At 42.0% G+C, this 19516-nt stretch overlaps 1 protein-coding gene across 1 annotated transcript; it reads right to left on the bottom strand.

Annotated features, from left to right (window-relative positions):
• Window positions 1-254: 254 nt before the first annotated feature.
• LOC118415765 (structural maintenance of chromosomes protein 1A-like) lies at window positions 255-19370 on the bottom strand. Its single transcript, XM_035820567.1, has 26 exons — window positions 19085-19370; window positions 18313-18493; window positions 17918-17963; window positions 17615-17763; window positions 16981-17149; window positions 14775-14987; window positions 14170-14255; window positions 13845-14010; window positions 13085-13299; window positions 12598-12733; window positions 12267-12344; window positions 11765-11976; window positions 11386-11548; window positions 11057-11115; window positions 10696-10891; window positions 10422-10490; window positions 9755-9888; window positions 9248-9455; window positions 8535-8753; window positions 7952-8143; window positions 7512-7624; window positions 6992-7160; window positions 3026-3204; window positions 2467-2536; window positions 1660-1770; window positions 255-1215 (listed from the first exon to the last, which is right to left on the bottom strand). The coding sequence occupies exons 1-26, from the start codon at window positions 19191-19193 to the stop codon at window positions 1123-1125; spliced, it is 3735 nt and encodes a 1244-aa protein (XP_035676460.1). The 5' UTR covers window positions 19194-19370; the 3' UTR covers window positions 255-1122.
• Between the last annotated feature and the right edge of the window lie 146 nt (window positions 19371-19516).

Below are 19516 nucleotides of genomic sequence, written 5' to 3'. Positions count from 1 at the left end.
TATGGTTTAAGTTGTAATTCAAGAACATCAACAGACCACTGAACTGTTTAATGCCAAGGCCATTCTATCCCTACCCCTCATGGCAAGTGTTCAGTAGGTATGGCCTTGGTAAGAAACTGTTTGTGGTGAAGTTCCTTTGGGTGCTGGTAGGGGGCACTTTTGAGGCAAAAGAAGCTGGTCTGGGCCTCTAAACAGGCAGCAGAAGCACATGTCCCTTTCTTGTTAATTACCATATACAGATACACAACAGCAGAAATATTTCAACACATTTATTGTTGTGGTATGAGAAAATACAACTGGTAGATCTTTTCTGGTAAATGTCAAACGATAATAACCTGATATATCATACAAAATAAAAAGATTCAGCTAAACTATTAATTTCAGAATTTCACTACAATACTAAATAGAATCAACTAACATTGAATCAAAACTAGCTCAGTTCCAAAATTGAGCTTGAGTGGTACAATAATTGCAGTATGTAAAATTATGCATGTAAACCTCTTGAAAACATGGTTGCCTTATCAAGAACAGTGAAAGTATTTGATATGTTTAGAACTTAGATTTTTTCTCTACTTCAAATGCTTTCATAGATGCCGATTCTCTATCGTGATTCGGGGATGAACAAGTAACAAATACTTTCAGAACAGAAAAAGTCATTTTGCTGTTGGACAACACCATGACTATTGTTTGGAATGTCTAAGTGACCAACTCTAGAATACCTGAACAAACTTCTGTTAATGTTGCCATTTCAGCTGGAGCCACACATTGCACAGTGAAAGTCTTTGCACTGTAACCATTGGCAAAACTCAGATGAGTTCTTTGATGGTTAAAGACCATATTTCCACACCATCAGTGCTGACTTCATCCCTTATCCAATACTGTTTTCATCTCCTCCAATTCTTATTTGGTGATGACTTTCCAGCTTGACTTTAAATGAGAGTAACTTCATTCATGGTATGACTAGAACTACATCGTCACAATGATAGCTAAATAAAGTTTCTTGTCATCAAAGGATGAGCACGACACAACATGGAACAACTGAACGTTGGCTTATCTTCATGGAGCTTGTCAAAGGTCGGTTCCAAGCGCCACTGCCAGGTCAGGTCAAGGGTTATCTCGGGTTCATCGCTTGCTGGGGCTGCCCTGTCCCTTGGTACTCTCCTGATACTTGGTCAGGTCAAGGGTCAGGGTGTTGCTGATGGTACAGTCTCCTTGCTGCAGCCATTAAAAAGAAGGTCAGCAAAAGTTCATAATTTTTTGCTACATGTATACAGTATAGAATTTTTAGTATATAGTAATTTTCAATATGCCACATATATAGTAACTTTTGCTACACGTATACTAGTATAGTCGAGGGTCGTCTCCAAGGTCCATCCCTCCAACCTGATATGGAGATGTGGAGATCCATCCAAAAACATGAACTTCCTGACAAGCAATTGATAAAAATGTACTTTTGTAAAATTCAAAATGCTAGATTTTACTACAAAATTTAGCAATATTAGGGCTTCCAAACAAGGGGGGAAAGCAGAACTGGAGACAGCCCTGCCATAGCCACTAAAGAAAATCTTTAAAATGTACAAAACTACAAGTATGTGGGAAAAGTTCTCAATAGACAACACATAAAGCATTTTTGGTGAGGATAAGGAGTTTGGTATGTACCTCAGGATAAATCCCGACGAGTGCATCTGCTCGGTTGTAGAACTCCTCCTTTAAGGAGATGACGATGCACTGGAAGCTGCCCTCAGACTGCTCCTTGATGTACTGGGCAACCTGGTATTTCACACATGCAAAGGAAAACTTTCAACAAAATATCCTGGATGTACTGGACATGCTGACATTTTGCATATCAAGCGTCAACTTACAACCACAATGTTAAATGTATGTATGTTTAAAGGAGCCCTAAACTCCAGAGGGGAGTGTTTTGTTCCAATAGATTATGTATCAATGAATACACAATCAGCAGAATTTTTGCATAATTTCACTTGTGGTGAAATACGCAACGTGTGTTTGTACAGTCAACAATATGACCCTCACTAAACCCATGCAGACCCTACACATGTATTTCCTATACGTCATGACACTTCCTTCATCATGCATATTTTCGGCATTGATGAGGGGCGATGTTCACACCATGAAAGCCAATTGTTCACAAAATATCAAAGAACGCATAACAAGACGAGTTTTTAACATCGCCCCTCCAATTGGTTTTGTAAGCTAACTTTTGTCAGGCTTTGTCAGACACATTGTATTCAGCCGTAGACTGACATTACTTAATCTAATTAAAGAGTACTTGGGGAGTTAAGTACAATACTCAATGCTTTTTAATGTACGCGAGATTAGTGGTTACTTTATCGGATGATATGAAGTAGTGTGCATTTTTTAGTTCGTAAAATTTATATCTATTGGAAAATAACACTCTCTTCTGGAGCTTAGGAATATGTACATGCACATCAGATTCTAGCCCACCTTCCCAATGTTGGTGTTGTCCAGTGCTGCATCAATCTCATCCAGCACAAAGAATGGAGCTGGCTGGTAGCTGGGACAGAAGGGACATGGAATCCACTGAGTGTTTGTGATACAAGTTGTACTGTAACAGATCTATTTGTAAATGATACAATGAAAAATATATTCATCAGAAGTATTTATATCAGTGTAATGGTCCATTACGTATAGTGTTCCTCTTGCATTTGGAAGTTTGTGAGTTTGATTCCCCGGCCAAGTGATACCAAAGACTTTAAAAATGCTTGCTCTGACTCTGCTTAGCACTCAGCATATGGAGAAGGAGAGTCTGAGTTAAAAATGCACAGCACTACCAGTGTACTAAGCTCCTTGCTCATAAAACACAAAGTGGTCAGGGATTCTAGACTTATGTGGACTTTTCTTCACATTCTGAAGAACCAGTCACAATACTTTATGGAAAAAGTTAATCAGCCTTCACACTGATACATAGCCATTTGGCACCAGACTTGTATTTGTTACGTACTACAAGATAAGGCTGCAGGGAGAAGGTTAAATAGGTCCTTACCTGTGTATGGAGAAGAGCAGTGCCAGAGCTGCTACAGTCTTTTCCCCGCCGGACAGGTTGTCCATGGGGCGGAACCGTTTCCCTGGAGCCACACAGTTGTAGTTGATGCCGTCCAGGTAAGGTTCCTCGGGATTTTCTGGGCCCAGGAAAGCCTGGGCACTGTGGTTTCTCGACAGTTGCTTTGGGGAAGATCGAAAAGCATATTTCAGACAAATGTCAACATGATGCCCTACATTTCAAAGAAAGACAAAGCACGCAAAAATACTGACACTGTACAGCAAAGACCAGTACGCTAGTTTACCTTATCCATGGGTTAACCCTTATTTGTTAAATCTAAAAACAGTGTATTTAGGAATATCAAGTTAACTGAAGTTTCAGCATTTTGAAATGTTTTGAAAATATTGAAATTTAAAACCAGTTTGTTGAATTGATGTCCCTAAATAGTCTGTTTTTTAAAACAACGACAATAGGTTACCCCGCGGATAAAGGTGAACTAGCATTACATTGCTACATATATCAAATCTTAGTCTTGTGCGAAGTAATGCAGTTCATGGCTATAACCTTGAAATACGTAATAAAGGTTTCCTGCTTCAATAACTTACTTACTTACTTGGGCCCTTTGTTCCGGTCAGAACATAGGCCACCGATGATGGTCCTCCATTGTACCCTCCTCTGGGCTTTCTTCCTCAGATCCTGCCAGCTGTTGCAGATACTTTTCATCTCTTCCTCCGTATCTCTCCTCCAACTATTCCTGGGCCTCCCCCTCTTCCGCTTGCCCTGAGGGTTCCAAGTCAGAGCCTGGTGTGTAATGCTGGATGTTGGCTTCCGGAGAGTGTGCCCTATCCAGGACCACTTCCTCTTGAGTATCTGACTGACCACTGGTTCTTGTCCTGCTCTGTCCCACAGCTCCAGGTTGCTGATCCTGTCTGACCACCTGATTTTAAAGATCCTCCTCAGACAAGTGTTAATGAAGGTTTGTATCCTGTGCTGCGTTGCTTTTGTTGTTCTCCAGGTCTCGGATCCATAGAGCAGTACTGACTTAACGTTGGAGTTGAAGATGCGGAGTTTGGTGGCTACCCGTATCACCCTGGAGGCCCAGACGTTCTTCAGCATGATGAAAGCTGCTCTCGCTTTCCCTATCCTGGCTGTAACATCCTTATCCGTGCCCCCGTGGTGGTCTACCACACTTCCCAGGTATACAAAGGACTCTGTCTCCTTCACTTCCTCACCTCCAATTGTGACTGGTGTACTGTTTGTAGTGTTGATTTTCATGAGTTCTGTCTTCTTTCTACTGATCTTGAGCCCTGTACTCAGTGATGTTGCATCCAGATGGGCTGTTTTATCCTGCATCTGTTTGTGGTTGTGTGAGAGAAGTGCCAGGTCGTCGGCAAAGTCCAGGTCTTCTAGCTGTGACCAGAGCGTCCACTGGATCCCATTTCTCTTCCCCTTTGTAGTTGTCCTCATAATCCAGTCAACATTCAGGAGGAAAAGAAGCGGTGATAGTAAGCATCCCTGCCTTACTCCTGTGTTCACGTCAAAGCTTTCTGTCAGCTGTCCTGCATGTGCTACTCTACACTTCATGTCCTCATATGTGCTCTGGATTAAAGATATGAACTTCTGTGGTAATCCGTAGTGTTTCAGCAACTTCCACAAGGTGGCTCTGTCAATGCTGTCGAAGGCCTTTTCGTAGTCTATGAAGTTGATGTATAGAGGGGAGTTCCATTCCAGTGACTGCTCTATTATGATGCGTAAGGTGGCAATCTGATCGGCACAGGACCTGTTCTTGCGGAAGCCTGCCTGCTCATCCCGCAGCTTCGCATCCACTGCATCCCTCATTCTCCACAGGAGAATTCTGTTAAAGACTTTCCCTGCTGTTGATAGCAGCATGATCCCCCTGTAGTTGCTACAGTTGCTTAGATCCCCCTTCTTTGGTAGTTTGACAAGAATGCCTTCTCTCCACTCAGAGGGAACTTGCTCCTCCTCCCATATCCTACCAAAAAGACTGTGCAGCATGTTGACTGAGCCTGCTATGTCTGCTTTGAGGGCTTCTGCCGGCACTTCATCTGGTCCTGCTGACTTTCCGTTCTTTAGGGACATGATGGCTTTCTTGATCTCTATCTTTGTGGGTTTGCCAGTGTTGATGGGTAGCTCTGAGTCTGCCGGTGGGATATCTGGCGGTGCTTCAGGTGCTGGTCTGTTTAACAGTTCTTTGAAATGCTCTGCCCATCTTCTCAGTTGTTCTTCTGTTGTTGTGAGTGGGTTACCCTCTTTGTCCTTCACAGGCTTGTCTACTTGTTGAAATTTACCTGCTAGTTTCCTTGTTGTCATGTAGAGGTCTCTCAGGTTTCCCTTCCCTGCTGCTTCCTCTGCCTGTCTAGCTAGGTCCTCAAAATGGTCCCTCTTATCCTTCTTGATGCTCTTTTTGACCTCCTTGTCAGCAGCTGTGTATGCTTCCTGTGCCTTCATCTTCTCTGATCGTGTCCGGCTTGTGTTCAGTACAGTTTTCTTTTGCTTCCTTGTTTCCAGCTTCTGTAGAGTGCTGAAGGAGATCCACTCCTTGTGTTCTGGTTTCTTCTTACCTAAGACCTCTTCACATGTGTCCAGCCACCCCTTCTTGACCTGTTGCCACTGGTTCTCAATGTCTGTATCCTCCTCTTTAAAAAGTTCCTGCAGAGGTTGGAACCTGTTAGACAGGCTTATCTTGAATGATGTCTGGATGTCTTTGTCCTTGAGCAGGCCTACGTTGAATCTTTTGCGGGGGTTGGTGTTTGTGGAATACTTCTTCAGCCTCAGTCGTGCTGACATCACCAGAAGGTGGTGGTCTGATGACACATCTGCTCCCCTCATCACCCTTACATCACTCCACAGTCGTCGGAACTTCTGGTTAATGCACATGTGGTCGATTTGGTTCTCTGTGACATGGTCCGGTGATCTCCATGTGGCCTTGTGTATTCTCTTGTGCATGAAGATGCTACCTCCTATGACCAGTTGGTTGAGCGAACACAGGTCTGTAAACCTTTCCCCATTGTCATTCATCTTTCCTAGTCCTTCCATTCCCATTACCTCCTCATGACCCGTGTTATCCGCTCCTACCTTGGCATTGAGGTCCCCCATAAGTAAAGTGATGTCCTTGTTTCTGTTCTTATCCAAGACAGCTTGGAGTTGCTGGTAGAATGCATCCTTCTTCTCTTCCTCTGCATCATTAGTAGGTGCATAGCACTGTATGACATTCATGTTGATGTTGCTTTTCTTGGTGGCAAACTTGGCAGTAATGATGCGTGAGCTGACAGGTTCCCAGCCAATGAGTGCCCTCTGTGCTTCCTGTGACAGCATCATGGCGACTCCCTCTGTGTGGGGAGCTCCATCTTCTGTGTGTCCAGAGTACAGTAGCATCTCTCCTGTAGCTAGCCTCAGCTGCCCAGCCTGTAGCCATCTTGTTTCACTCAGCCCTAGTAGTGAGATATTGTAGCTCCTCATTTCCTTTGCTACCTGTGCTGTCCTCCCTGTTTCGTACATAGTTCTTACATTCCATGTACCTATCTTTATGGTTGTCTTGGGCGTCAGAAGGGGAGTCGGCCTTGCAGCTTCCTTGCGGCTTTCACTGCCCTGCGTCATAAGCCCCCTTTGTGGAGACCCTTCCTTGCCCATGACGGGTTTTTGGATTCTTATCATCGGTGCTTCTGTAACTGGTGGCTGTTTTACAGGTAGGGTAGTTGACCCTACGCCAACCCATTTTAACCTCTTGGGTGAGGGGCGAGGTCCATCCTTTAGCGACTACCCAAGCTCCACCCCCTCATTCGAGGTTACAGAGTAGGAACGTGCCACCTACCCCGGGACTAGGAGATTGGTACATTCGAGCTCTCACACCACGACAAGGCGGATGGACGGGGAGCCGATGTTAGGGCATCCCATTGAGAGTGCTTCAATAACTATAGGCAAATAAAAACCAAAAATTGTGTTCCTTACTTTGTATATTTCATCGATCCGTGTAGACACGTGCTCGAACATATTGTTGAATCTGTCGAATCTCTCTTTGCGAACCATCTCGAAGTTCTGCTTGGCCTTCTTGGCGCGGCGGCGTGCTTCCTCAAACTGGTTGGCTGTTTCCTGTAAACGTTCTTGGGCTGCATCCAATCTGGGAAAATGGAAAACAGACAAAATGAAGAGTGGAATGTTGCAACATAGGGGACGTAAATACAGTCAAACCTGGCCGAGCAACCACCTGGCGCAGGCAGCTACCTGCCATCAGAGGGAGGACACATTGAAGCAGTCCCGTCCATTTTAATATAGTTAACACTCTCTCCTAGTTTATTACTTACTATATAAAGCACAACAATACAGGGCTAGACAAGTCCACTAGCCCTATTGTCCAGGGCAAGTGAAAGTGCTGATTGGGCAAGATTTTTCCCATTGACTGAGATTTTTATAAACTTGTTACCCCTGCCATATATATTGGCATAGGAAAAATGTGTTTGATGACACCTACTTTTCCATGGCCTTCATATTTGGGGCTGATATCCGCTGCAGGTTGGACTGCATGTTGATGACCTCGGAGGCAAGCTTGTCGCTCATGGTGCAGACTTCCTCAGTCGTGTCCAGCTGTGGGTATCACAGTTATTCTTTAATTAGATTCGGTAACATATCAACAATCATTAGATTTCACAACAAACAGAGACAATTTGACAAAAATTGAAGTCAAATACCATTGAATAGAGCTATTCTGTCTTAGTTCTGCCACCACTGTTTTTTTTCTTAGCTTTGTGACAAATGATACAGCAATAACAATTATTTTTATTACTCAGTAGAGTTGACTACAAGTTTTAAAACATGCTCCAACATTTGAAGAACTGTGCTGTTTTCACCTCAACCATTTTCTCAAACATGAAAAGTGCAATGATCCTCAAGAAGAAAGCTAAATCAACCTACATCTTTGAGATCACTGCTGAGCTGGCGGTAGTTGAGCTCAATCTGTGCCTCCCGTTCGTAGATCTGCTTGGCCCCCTGGGTGCTGCCACTGTCCACACCCGACTCAGACTCGCCCTGGCTGCCGGAGATCTCACCAGCCTCGGTGATGTCCTCCATGGAACCTTTCTTCATGGGCAACTTGATGTCATCCATCTAGGAAAGAAACACATGTTGTAAGCAACATATTATAATTCTACCACATGTTGGTTTATTCCCACTAATAAAGTCTAAACACACAACATAGTAGGAACGTATCATGGACATAACATGGTTGTCTTTCTGAATACAATCATGATGTGACCAAACTACATGCATTCCTGCCTATTCTGATGGCATTGCAGCATCTGAAAATAACTTCATCAGGTTGGCAGAATATAGGATATAGGAAAATTCTTTTCCACAACCAGTAGGTATTTACATGGCCAAGTAAGTACCTACTCTCTTATATCCGACATTACAGCAGTCACAATGACATTTTGTTCCCAACACTTATCAGTTCCATCCTGACTGAATTTGTACAGCTATGAGACTACAGTCTCCCCACCTTGCAGGACTTGAGCAGGCTGTGTCTGTCTGCCCGTTTCTGTTCCAGTTTGGTCTCCAGGGCGGTGACTTGTTTCTGGGTGTGGTTGATGTCTTTCTGCACCCCGGCCATTTCTTTACGGATGGACTCGATCTCCGTGTTCTTATCGTCCATCATTGTCTTCTTCAGCAGCCGAGAATTCTTCAAGTCCTCCAAATTTTTCTGTTCATTGTCTATCACCTGGGTCAGGGAGAAAAGTCACTATGTTCTAGATACAATTCCTCTTTCAAATGTCCAAAGACTTCATCGTATGTTGTTGAAGGTTAGACATCCAGGTAAGGAGATACACAAGGTAACTCAAGCAACTGGATAGTGATGAAAAGTTGCTGTCTCCAAAATCTATCTATATCTTTGAGTGCTACCTTAAAGATTCATCTAATACTATCATGTCTTATGATATCCTTAACTGCATTTGTGGAACTTTCCATGTTCCAAGGATAAAATGCATTTGAAACTTCTCATTTAATATATCTGAAACGTCTCATTTCAACATACTGCGTACACAATGAAACATTTTATACCATTTCATACATGATTGTAGAGATGAAAAGGTTTGTTTAAGATTTTTGCAAATGTGAAGTGTATCTTTAAAGAATCATTTTGACTGAGTGCTTTTGTGATTTCATTTTGCATCCGCCCTCGCTGTGCCCCCAGCATGTCAGACACTGCCTTACCTTCATGTGTTTGGTTTCCTCTGTTTTGAGTTTCTCCAACTCAGACTGTTCTCTCTTCACTTCCTTCTCCCACTTCTTCACGCTCGCCGCAGTGTCTCGAGATTTCTCGTAGTCCAGTTGGTTGGACAAGCGGGACTTCTGGTTCTCAAACTCCAGGCGCTTCTTGGTGCGCTCTTGCTGTACGCGAAGCTCTCGCTCTTCGTACTGTCTATATTGGACAAAAGAAGAAACATGATCAACCCCTATCTTTTCCACTGTCATTTTAATTTTCCCCCACCCCTAAAAGTTTGGGCTATAGTGTGACTGTCAATTGTAATTTTTCTCCCACCCCTGAAAATTTGGGCTAATCCCTATATTTCTTATAGAAAAATGCTAACACCTATATTTCTTGATAAAGTCAAGATTCTTAGCTGGATCACCCCAAATCTTGTAAATATACAAATTCTGGTTCATTCACAGTTATGAACATTTTGTGTTAACAGAAAGAAGACTAGGTACAACGAATACCTGATGTTTTCGACTCCAATTTGCTCACAGAATGTTGAAAAGACCTCATCCTCCACACGGTTCATCTGGTCTTTCAACAACTGGATGTTCTTGGCTCGCTCCGTCATCCTGTTCTCTATCTCCTGCAACCGCGGCTGTGGAACACAGTCGGACACAGTTAATCAACTCTGGCTACATGGCATACTTACACTAAAGCAGTAAGGCTAGAGTTTCTAAGACACAAGGGCTTCAAACAATGGATGCATATGCACTTTTGCGCACCTGAAATTGGAGCTGTGTATCTAATTTTTAACCGTGAGCGCACCAGTGCACCTAGATATCTGTGTAGGGATACATAAGGGTGCGCCTAAATATCTGTGTGGGTGAAGTTAGCTATGGAATTTCAGACTGAGTTCTGACGAAGGGCTGTAATTACGTTTTGCTGACATTCTGTGCTGTGATGTGGCATTCACAATTTTTTTCTGTGCATCTAGACTTTGGAACAAAAAGGAATTTTGGAAGTAGAATGCCGCCACACACAACTACAGTTCCTGTGCTAAACAATTCCATTCTGTTATTCAAATACACAATTTCAAAATGCTTCTTAAGAAGAGCAAAAAGTCCATCATGGTAATATCAGCATACTGTATTTAGATCAACATTATGTCATAAAAAGCCAAGAACATACGTCAAACAGCTCCAGCTCATGGCTGAACTTTTGGTGGTCTTCTTCGTTCTTCTTCAGGTGACGGTCTCGCTGAAAGGAAAGATGAATGGACTTAGTGCGAACTACTGACTTAAAGTATAGAGTCTAACAATGAATAGTCTATTCCATTCGTACTATATTTTATAAGATGTAGAATACAATGCAGTTGCAAGTTGATATAACCTTAAACATTTTTTTGAATACAACCAAAGGCATATACATGTACTAGTTTCTAGTTGACACATAGCCAGCTTACCGTGGTGTTGTAGTCTGTCTGTGAGTACTTCAAGCGTGTTTCCAGACCGTTGATCTGTGATTTGATGGTATTGAGCTCTGATTCCTTCCGTTTGTTCTTCAACTGTTCCTTGAGCTCTGTTGTCAGCTCGTCTTTGCGGACCTTCAGGGTATCCAGTCGCTTGTCGTCCCAGCGACGTGCCTTTGCTTTCAGGTCACTATCGTGAAAGAAAATAAATGAAGACTTACAGTACACACATAAAAATGTCCTTCGTTACTGATATTCTCTTATCTCGTTCACATCAGATATAGCATTTGGCATTTAATTTATCTTTTTTTCATTAGGAGAAATTACAATGGAAAAAGACAAAAGAAAAACTCACGTAGCTCCTCCTGAGATCACACCAGACTTCTGAAACATGGTTCCATCCAGGGACACAGCCTAGCAGAGACAAGAAATATTCATTAGAACAGCTACACAATACAGAGGCTCTGTGCACCCCGTGCCCTATTCATAAAAAGATTTACCAATAGTGAAAACTGGTACTGAAAGGACACAATAAATGGTCATCAAACACTCCCCTATGAACCACATTATGTCCATGGCACTATCCGTGTTTTTGTATGTTATCCCCACTCTTGCAAGGGTTATAAAATTATGTATATGCAGTAAATGTAGTCAGACGAACTATAGCATGGTCTCAATCCCCACCTTGTGTCTCTCCCCCATCTCGAAGGCCACCTTCTTGGCATCATCAGGTGACTCACACACCAGGGAGTTACCACAGGCGAACTGTAGGGCCTTCTTCACGGAGGCTGGCTCATAACGGATCACATCAATCACAAGCTTCACACCATGAGGGTTACGGATTTCCCTGGGTAATAGAAGAGAAGTATTCAGGCATAATACTAACAATACTACGATACTAAAAAAAACTAGAATTCAGAAGAGGAGTTTGTCTCTTGCAATTGATATCATTTTCTTTCACTTGTGTAGAACCAAACTATTTACAGTTGTACTTGTAGTGTTAAGGACAAAGCCAATACAGTGTACAGAATACAAACGGTGTCTGTAGTGTTTTGATACTCACCTTAGCTTTTCATTGGTCCCTCGCACTTCAATGTAATCCAACGGAAGGAACGTCTCCGGCTCCGAACGCTGTTCTTTCATGTACTGGATACAGTCACGTGCTGTTTTCTCAGCGTCCACCACAATAGCGTCCATGTTCTTTCCCATCACCTTGGTGATGGCGATCTGGTACTTGCGATGGGTCGGCTCACAGAGATCTATCAGACGGCCATACTAGAAAGTGTGAAAACACAAGAGATAAGGATAAGCCTCCTGATAAGCATCTGCACTGAATGCATTACACTTGTACCAAAAACTATCTTGAAACTTCAACAAACCCTGTATTGTCGCCTGATTCTAGATTTGTTTTGGAGGACATTGTTTTGTATTATATATTGAGGACTTCGCATAATTTGGCTGCTTTTTTGCGCTTTTTTTGTCTTTATCTGGGAACATGGCTCCCGTACTCAACAAGAACATACTCTTGTTCTTGACCATGAACAAGAAAAACAGCCCTGACTCACCACTCCTGGGAAAAGCCGCTTGAGATTCTCCATAAGCTCCTGTTTCTTAGCACTGCGGGCACTCTCCTGACGGTCAACCTGTATGAGGGTCATCGACACAGTACTTTAATTTTAACAATCATGGTCAAGTTCCTACCACCTTTTCACTCGTAATACAATGTAAATTGTTATTTACAGTTTCAATATATCCTGCCATGCTTTCTTTGTGGTACCATGTTCACTACCAAATGCTGAAATAGTGTCAAATACACATATACTGACCTTTTGTTTTGACCCTAACTTCTTAAATGAAACCCGTAACCCTCAAATTACCGCAATTCTGACCACACACCTTAGCCTCTCCCAGTTCTCCTACAATGGACTCCAGTTCCCTGTTGATGTATTCGATGCGACCTTTGGCCGAGCCCACGTCCTTCTCCAGACGAGCACGCTGTTCCTTCTGCTCTTCAACTGATGCTTGGCTCTTCCTGTACAACACAGAAGGAACATTTTCATCAGTAATTGCTTTTGTAAAAGCAAGGAATTCATTATCATCTATCATCAACCCTTGGTCATTAAAAACATAGCTAAAATAGGAATTATTTGTAGGATGAATTCTTCATTTAAATTGTAAAGGCATATAACAAAAGGCAGGTAACAAAACAATGGTGTAAGGAATGCAAATGTGCAAGTTTATGACCACGTCCACCTATAAGTTCAAGATCTAATCTTTTACTAAGCAAAAAATTATTAAGATGACCTCAGCTGCAATATACGCAAAAGTCAAACTTTCACTTTGTAGCTCACGATATAAAAGCTATATTCAATCATCTACTTACTTGATGTACTCCTCAAGTTTCTCCAGACGTTTCTTGTTCTCTTCCATCTCATGCTCTTTCTGCTTGATCCGAGCCTGCACCTCGTTTTTCTTCCTCATCTCGTTGTCGTACCGGTCCTGGTCCGCCCGCTGCGCCCTGTTCACGCCGTCCAGCTCTGCCGAGTACTGCGCTGCCCGCTTCCCTGCCTCTTCCTTCAGTCGGTTATATTCTTTCACCTGGGGGTGTAACAACACCGTTAAGGACATGACTAGTGGTGGATACCGGTATAAAACCATTTTTTATGTGGGACAGATCCAGAAGAACCGGACCTGAAAAAAATCGGATTTTGGACCAGTTAGAAAATGAACAAGCTATCCTGGCAGATGTTCATGCGTTTGGGGCTTTACTGGACCAAGACAGTAACGAGAGTGAAGAAAGGAAGAGTCGATAGTCATTTTTACCAAGGAGCTTTTTTCCTTGTTTTCACTTTAGTTGCGTAAATCAACCAAGTTTTAGGCCAGTAAATTAATGTTTATAAGATAAGTTAATTATCTTTCTTTAATAACAATAATATATCCTGACTACTTTCTTTCATGCCATAGGTGCGACCTGCACACATCTGCTAAACAGTGCCAACGAAATGGTATGTATTGGAGCATTTCGCCAATGTCTTACTCATAGTCGGGAAGTGGTCCAGCAACAAAAATAAAGGGCTAAGTCTTGGCACTACAGCATTGACTTGTCCAAGTAAACAACAGCACTGACAGAAGTGTAAACCAACCTGTTCCTGTTCCAGCTGGATGTCCCGTCCTTGGCTCTGACTCTCCTCTTCAATCTTAGCTTCAAACTCCTTACGGCGGCGCTCTACCTCCTCCACCTCTCGCTCCAAGTCTTTTATCTCCTTCAGATGTTTATCATGAGCCTTTTTGGCATTCTTGGCTGACTTCCTGTAAGACATCAATTAACAAAAGGATGATTTAGTGAAGATGTAGATTGGAGCATGTATATCCTACTTAAGAGTTGGATTCTTGATCATGAAAAATCATCTGCTTGAAAGTCAAAAACAGATACTTTAAGAGCACATTTCCTAACCGAAATCTACTTACTCTGCTGCAGCAAGTTTCTGCATCATGTGGGCAGTATTCTCCTTAGCTTTGATGTACTGTGGTCTCTTCTTGTTCAACTCCACTTCCTGTGGAGTAAAAAAATGGACATCCATACCAATTCTTCCTTTCCTATCGTTTCCTTTACCGTATCATGTCTCAACTGTAATATCAAATGTTCACAAATACTACAGATAATAGATAATCTTGACAGCTTCACCAAACCAAATGAGTGCAAAATTTTGTCTTTTGCAGGGCTGGTCAAGTCCACTAGCCCGATTGTCCAGGGCAAGTGAAAGTGCTGATCGGGCAAGTGCATGTCCTACCCCACTTGTCCGATTGGGCAAGTAAGATTTTTCTGTGAGAGAGATATCAAGCATTGGTCAACACAAAAATAGAGTCAACAATAAAAGAATTCCATTGATGGAATTAAAAATACTTCGACAAATGTCATTTAAATGTCTGGACAAGTGAAAAGTTAGTCCAGGCAAGTAAATTTTGTATGTACTTGCCCAATAGGATAAGTGAATTTTAGAAAACTTGTCCAACCCTGCCTTTGTCTTGGCTTATACTTGGAAGTGCAAAATGACCAGAAACAACATTCCTACCTTCTCCCTGATGTTCTTCTCTATGACGGCCATGTCACGTCCCATCTTCCCATGTTCCTTTTTCTTTGCCTTGATGTTTTCTTCCACGCTGTCCCTGTGAGCCAGGAAGTTCTCCACTTCCTCTGTCTTGGAGTTCAGCTCCCTGCGGTGTATCTTAATCTCCTGCTCATTATGGTACAGCTTGAAGAGTTTCAGCTGTAACTGGGCTTTCACCTATACAGAAAGAACCGAAGGTTGGCATCTTAGACTTTGGCTTCTGACAATGTATACACTCCTTACCTGACCTTGTGAATCCATCAGAAATTACAAGTCACATTAGCATGTTCCATGTTGTTTCTTAAGTTTTCAGCCATTTTATCAGGTGGAATCTTGATCCCTTTTCATTGACTGAAGTGTTTCTCTCTCTCTCTCTGTTCTCCCATCGCTACAACAGAAGAGCAACCTTCCCACATCACTCCCTCATTGACTCAAGATAATACAGTGGATTCCAATTATTTGTATTACGCTTTTTTGGATAATTTGGGTAATTGAATAGCATTACGAAAACCCAAACCATTTGCCATTCATTCTTTGTTTAAGACGTCGCAGAATCGGATAACCCGCCATCTCAAACTTCGGGTTTTTGGATAGAATTACGTCAAGTTACAAAGAATAAAAACGAGAAAATATACCTAAAATGTCACAAAATGAGACCAATAGTAACCAATAAATGTATGTATGAAGGCATAAGATCATGATAACGACCATAAGGAAGGTAGACTTCATCGAAAATCTCGCCGATAGCGTGGTGCGCGCTCCATTTTGGGCACCATGTTGTTGAACACAGGTTGCCGCAAGGCATGACAGACGACGGGGATTGCGTAATGAAAAGATGACAGAGTGGTTTCAAGTCTTTGTCGGATCTGTTAGATCTGGAAATAAACCGATAAGCGTCTGTATATAAAAGGTCAATGAACCCCCCAAAGTTGTCTCTTTTTTTGTGTGTGTAGAACTAGATTAGATTTAGCGACTTAAAAATAGACTCATTGTACATTTGAATTTCCCGCCTACACGACGCTGGTAACAAACATGTCGCTATGGATTATGGGATAGCATCATTTCTTGTTGGATGCCATGTTTTTTTGTTGTACCAAGCGAAAGACGTTGAAACTTTGTAAATTTGCACACAATTAGCGCATCGTTCAAGATAAGGAGTTGTGTACGTGTAGATTATGTGTTTATCTTTGACATTTCCGTTCATTCCCGTCTCTCAGTAACTGATTTACGAACATTTTCTCGGCAGTTGTCTTTGTTATGTATTGGCGTCAATTTCCACACTTACACTGTATTGTTGACCGACTGGAATCTTTTAATATCGTGTTCATTGTTTATCTACTGGAATTTTTTTATTGTGCATGTACATGTGTAAGGCAGTCTCAGTTCGTATATAGACCATGATGTTACGGTAAAATCTACACTTGTTCTATAAAGCGCGAGTAGACTCATAATCACCGCGGTTTGTCGAGACGTTATGAATGTCGGATTTTGACGTTCTTCTTACCTGTAAATAAGGCCACACCAATTTAATTTCTTGGTTCACGGATTTTTTCATAAAAAATATGGAGCGAAAGGGCGAAATAAAAATAAAAATTGTAAAATGTTTGGGGTAAAGGTAACGGCTAATCCAAAACATAAAGAAAAAAAGTTTTCAGCTTGAAAAAAGTACAAAAACACTATTATTATACAGTAACAGCACCCGTATCCACACTTTAAGGAGCTTATAATATAAAGGCCAATTTGCTACACCAGAAAGTTGGTGAATGGTTCCATTAATGGTGAAAATTTGCTGAGTGGTAATTTTTATTTTCATTTTTTTTTCCAAAAAATAGGAGCGAGCGAATCCGTGAACCAAGGAATTAAATTGGTGAATACGTTGACATTACCATTGTATTTGTGTACATTGACATTACCACATGTATTGTAGATAAAAATAAGAAGTTTGTGATAACTTCTGAGCGCGTGTGCGTATTGGTTTTCAACTACACCCCCCACCCCAACCCACACCGCTGAAGCTGGTCACACAGACAACTTCGGACTGTAGAATAGGCCGGATAATTGGATAAAATGCTCAGACAAATTGGTGATACAATTAAGCGGAATCTACTGTAGCATTAATTTTGGAAAAAATCTGCATCAATCACTTCCTATTTAAGCCCTATGTTCTCACCAAGTCATCCTTGAGCCGCTGGTACTTCTCTGCTTCATCTTTCTCCTGCTTAGCTTCCTTCTTCTCTGCAGCAATGCCCTTCTTCTTCTGGTAGCTGAAGGAGGTGTCCTCCTCAGCCTTCAACATCTCTGCACGCTTCTTGGCATACTCCTCAGTAAGCTCTCCAGACCTGCCATGCACAAAATGTAGACTTGCCAAACAATTCAAAAGTGGCCATGCACTAGTCCATTAAAGAGAACATCTTGTAGAGCTATTTGTCTTGCTCTGAAGATTTGAAGAAGAAAAAATATTACTACAAAAAGTGACATAAGTAAAATTAATATTTTAGAGAAATATATCCCTGCCATCTGTATCAGCTTATGTGCCCATACTAAGAGGGATAAAATCAAAGAGATATCACATCACTAAAGATTGCACAATGTAGGCTGGGTATTATCCTCTGTAGTTTACAGGTGGCTCATACTTTTACTAAGCGAAAAGAATGAGACAGCATTAAACTATTGAGGATGGTACCGAAGGTTGGCAAATGTTTCTCGACAGACTGAAACTAAGTGTAAGGCAAGGTAAATGATTTGTGCAGTTAATTTTGAATGTTACAAGAAACGTTTTTCCAGGTATGCGAACATCTCTTCACCTGCTGATTTCCTCAAACATAGCTGTCCTCTCCTTAGGGTTCTTCATGGCGATGGACTCCACTGCACCCTGGAACACCAGGAAGTTCTTGGCCTTGATCAGGATGCCCAGCTTCTCCAGCTCCTGTTGGTACGCCTGCATACCCACGGACTGTAGAAAAGGAAACAAGTTTTTTCTCCAGCTTCTACTACTCAAGGTGTTGTAGGGAACAAGCTGTATACCTACTGAAATTTCATTGTTTTAATCTGTTGCTCTCAAGTATTTTGAAGTTAAATAGAGATATATCTGTGTAAGAATTTCTCACCTTGCCGTTCACCTTGTAGTCCGTGGCAGACCCTGATGCGTGTACCCTGCCAAAAAATTAAAAAGTCATTTCTGGTGACATACTTACACTATATACACAATTTATCAACCTCTCTTCATGATATAGTACAGTAAAAGCCGTTTAAATGCATGGCCTGTTTGCCAGAGAATTTCGTGCAATTATCCAGCTGGTGCAATTATGCGAAGCTGGACTGCACCGGTTTGGGATTTGGGGAATCTGTGCAGTTAACAGAAGTATGCGTTAATCCATTGTGCAATTAACTGGCTTCTACTGTATCAAGTATGTGCATTGTCCTTTTCTTCAAGGTACAGACTTGACAACTTTCTTTTTGAATGCGGGCACATGTATATTTTCTTCATTCAGGGGATACCTACACTCTTGTGAAGCGAATCTCAGACCCATCATCCTCTGCGTACACTGCTGTGACTGAAGCTTTGTTTCCCGCTGGTTTTCCCACTGGGGTGCCATGGATCAGGTCCGACAGGCGCTTTGCTCGTAGAAGTGTCGTCTTCTCACCGAGCACAAAACTGATGGCATCCATGAGGTTGGACTTGCCTGTGGTTGGAACAGAGTAAGTGAGAGGAGGGGAGAGAGAGAGAGAGAGTTACTCCCGAGTTCACAATTTTTGCTGTGGCTTTATTTTCAGTTTTTGCGGTGACCTCTTTACATGGCATCATGAATATGGGTATTAGCATTTAGGTGTAATACTACTGTACTTCAGAATTTTGTTAAAACGGCAAAGGTGCCACAAAAAACTCTTTTCCCCTCCTAGTACCCTGAAATGAACCTAAGTCCACACAAAAATAAAAGAATTTACAGTAGAAACAAACTACGCAAACGAATCATCATGTGCCTTTGCAACCCGTTAACATTGAAAGAGTAAAACATTAAGAGTAAAATTGCAAGTGTTATTATGTTGTTTTGCCTGTATAATATATTCAAGCGTGGGCAAGGGGGTTGGGTCCCTGAAGCACCTGTATGCAACGTCTGCACATCTATCAAGTTTCTGCAAAATAACGGCAACTCTGCCAAAATTAACTATTATGCAAGGTTCTTACATCAAAGCACTATCTATTGCAAAACATTTAAGATCCCCGATCTCTCAAGATACAACGAAAATTCAACGAAAAACAAATGATTCCTCACCTGCCCCATTGGGCCCTATGATGGCGGTGAATTGTTTGAAAGGCCCGATGGTCTGTTTGCCCCTGTACGACTTAAAATTCTCCATCTCCAGCTCCCTCAAGTAGCCCATGGTTGCTTCTAGTATTGCCTAGACCTCCTGAGCTACAGAAAATCAAACCAACAGCTCGCGATCCTGCTAGAAATCGCCCTTTTCACGCACTGTTTTGGACTTCTCTCATGCCAAAATTTAGCGGGAAAATGGACGACCGCCAGCTACGCATGCGCAAAAAAATTTCTCGCTATTTCTCGCGTAACATTCCGTGAAGTCAAGTGGTTGCTATCACGGATATACCATAGGAATATGGGGCATCTTATATGTTGAATGTTACAGTATAGTATAAATAAAGGCATATATTTACCAACAATGACAAAAAATAATTTGTTTTTGATAAG

The sequence above is a fragment of the Branchiostoma floridae genome, chromosome 5 (genome assembly GCF_000003815.2).
Source record: "Branchiostoma floridae strain S238N-H82 chromosome 5, Bfl_VNyyK, whole genome shotgun sequence".
Classification (NCBI taxonomy): domain Eukaryota; kingdom Metazoa; phylum Chordata; class Leptocardii; order Amphioxiformes; family Branchiostomatidae; genus Branchiostoma; species Branchiostoma floridae.
Note: the sequence above shows the minus strand (reverse complement) of the source record. Positions and strands in the feature narration are given on the sequence as shown.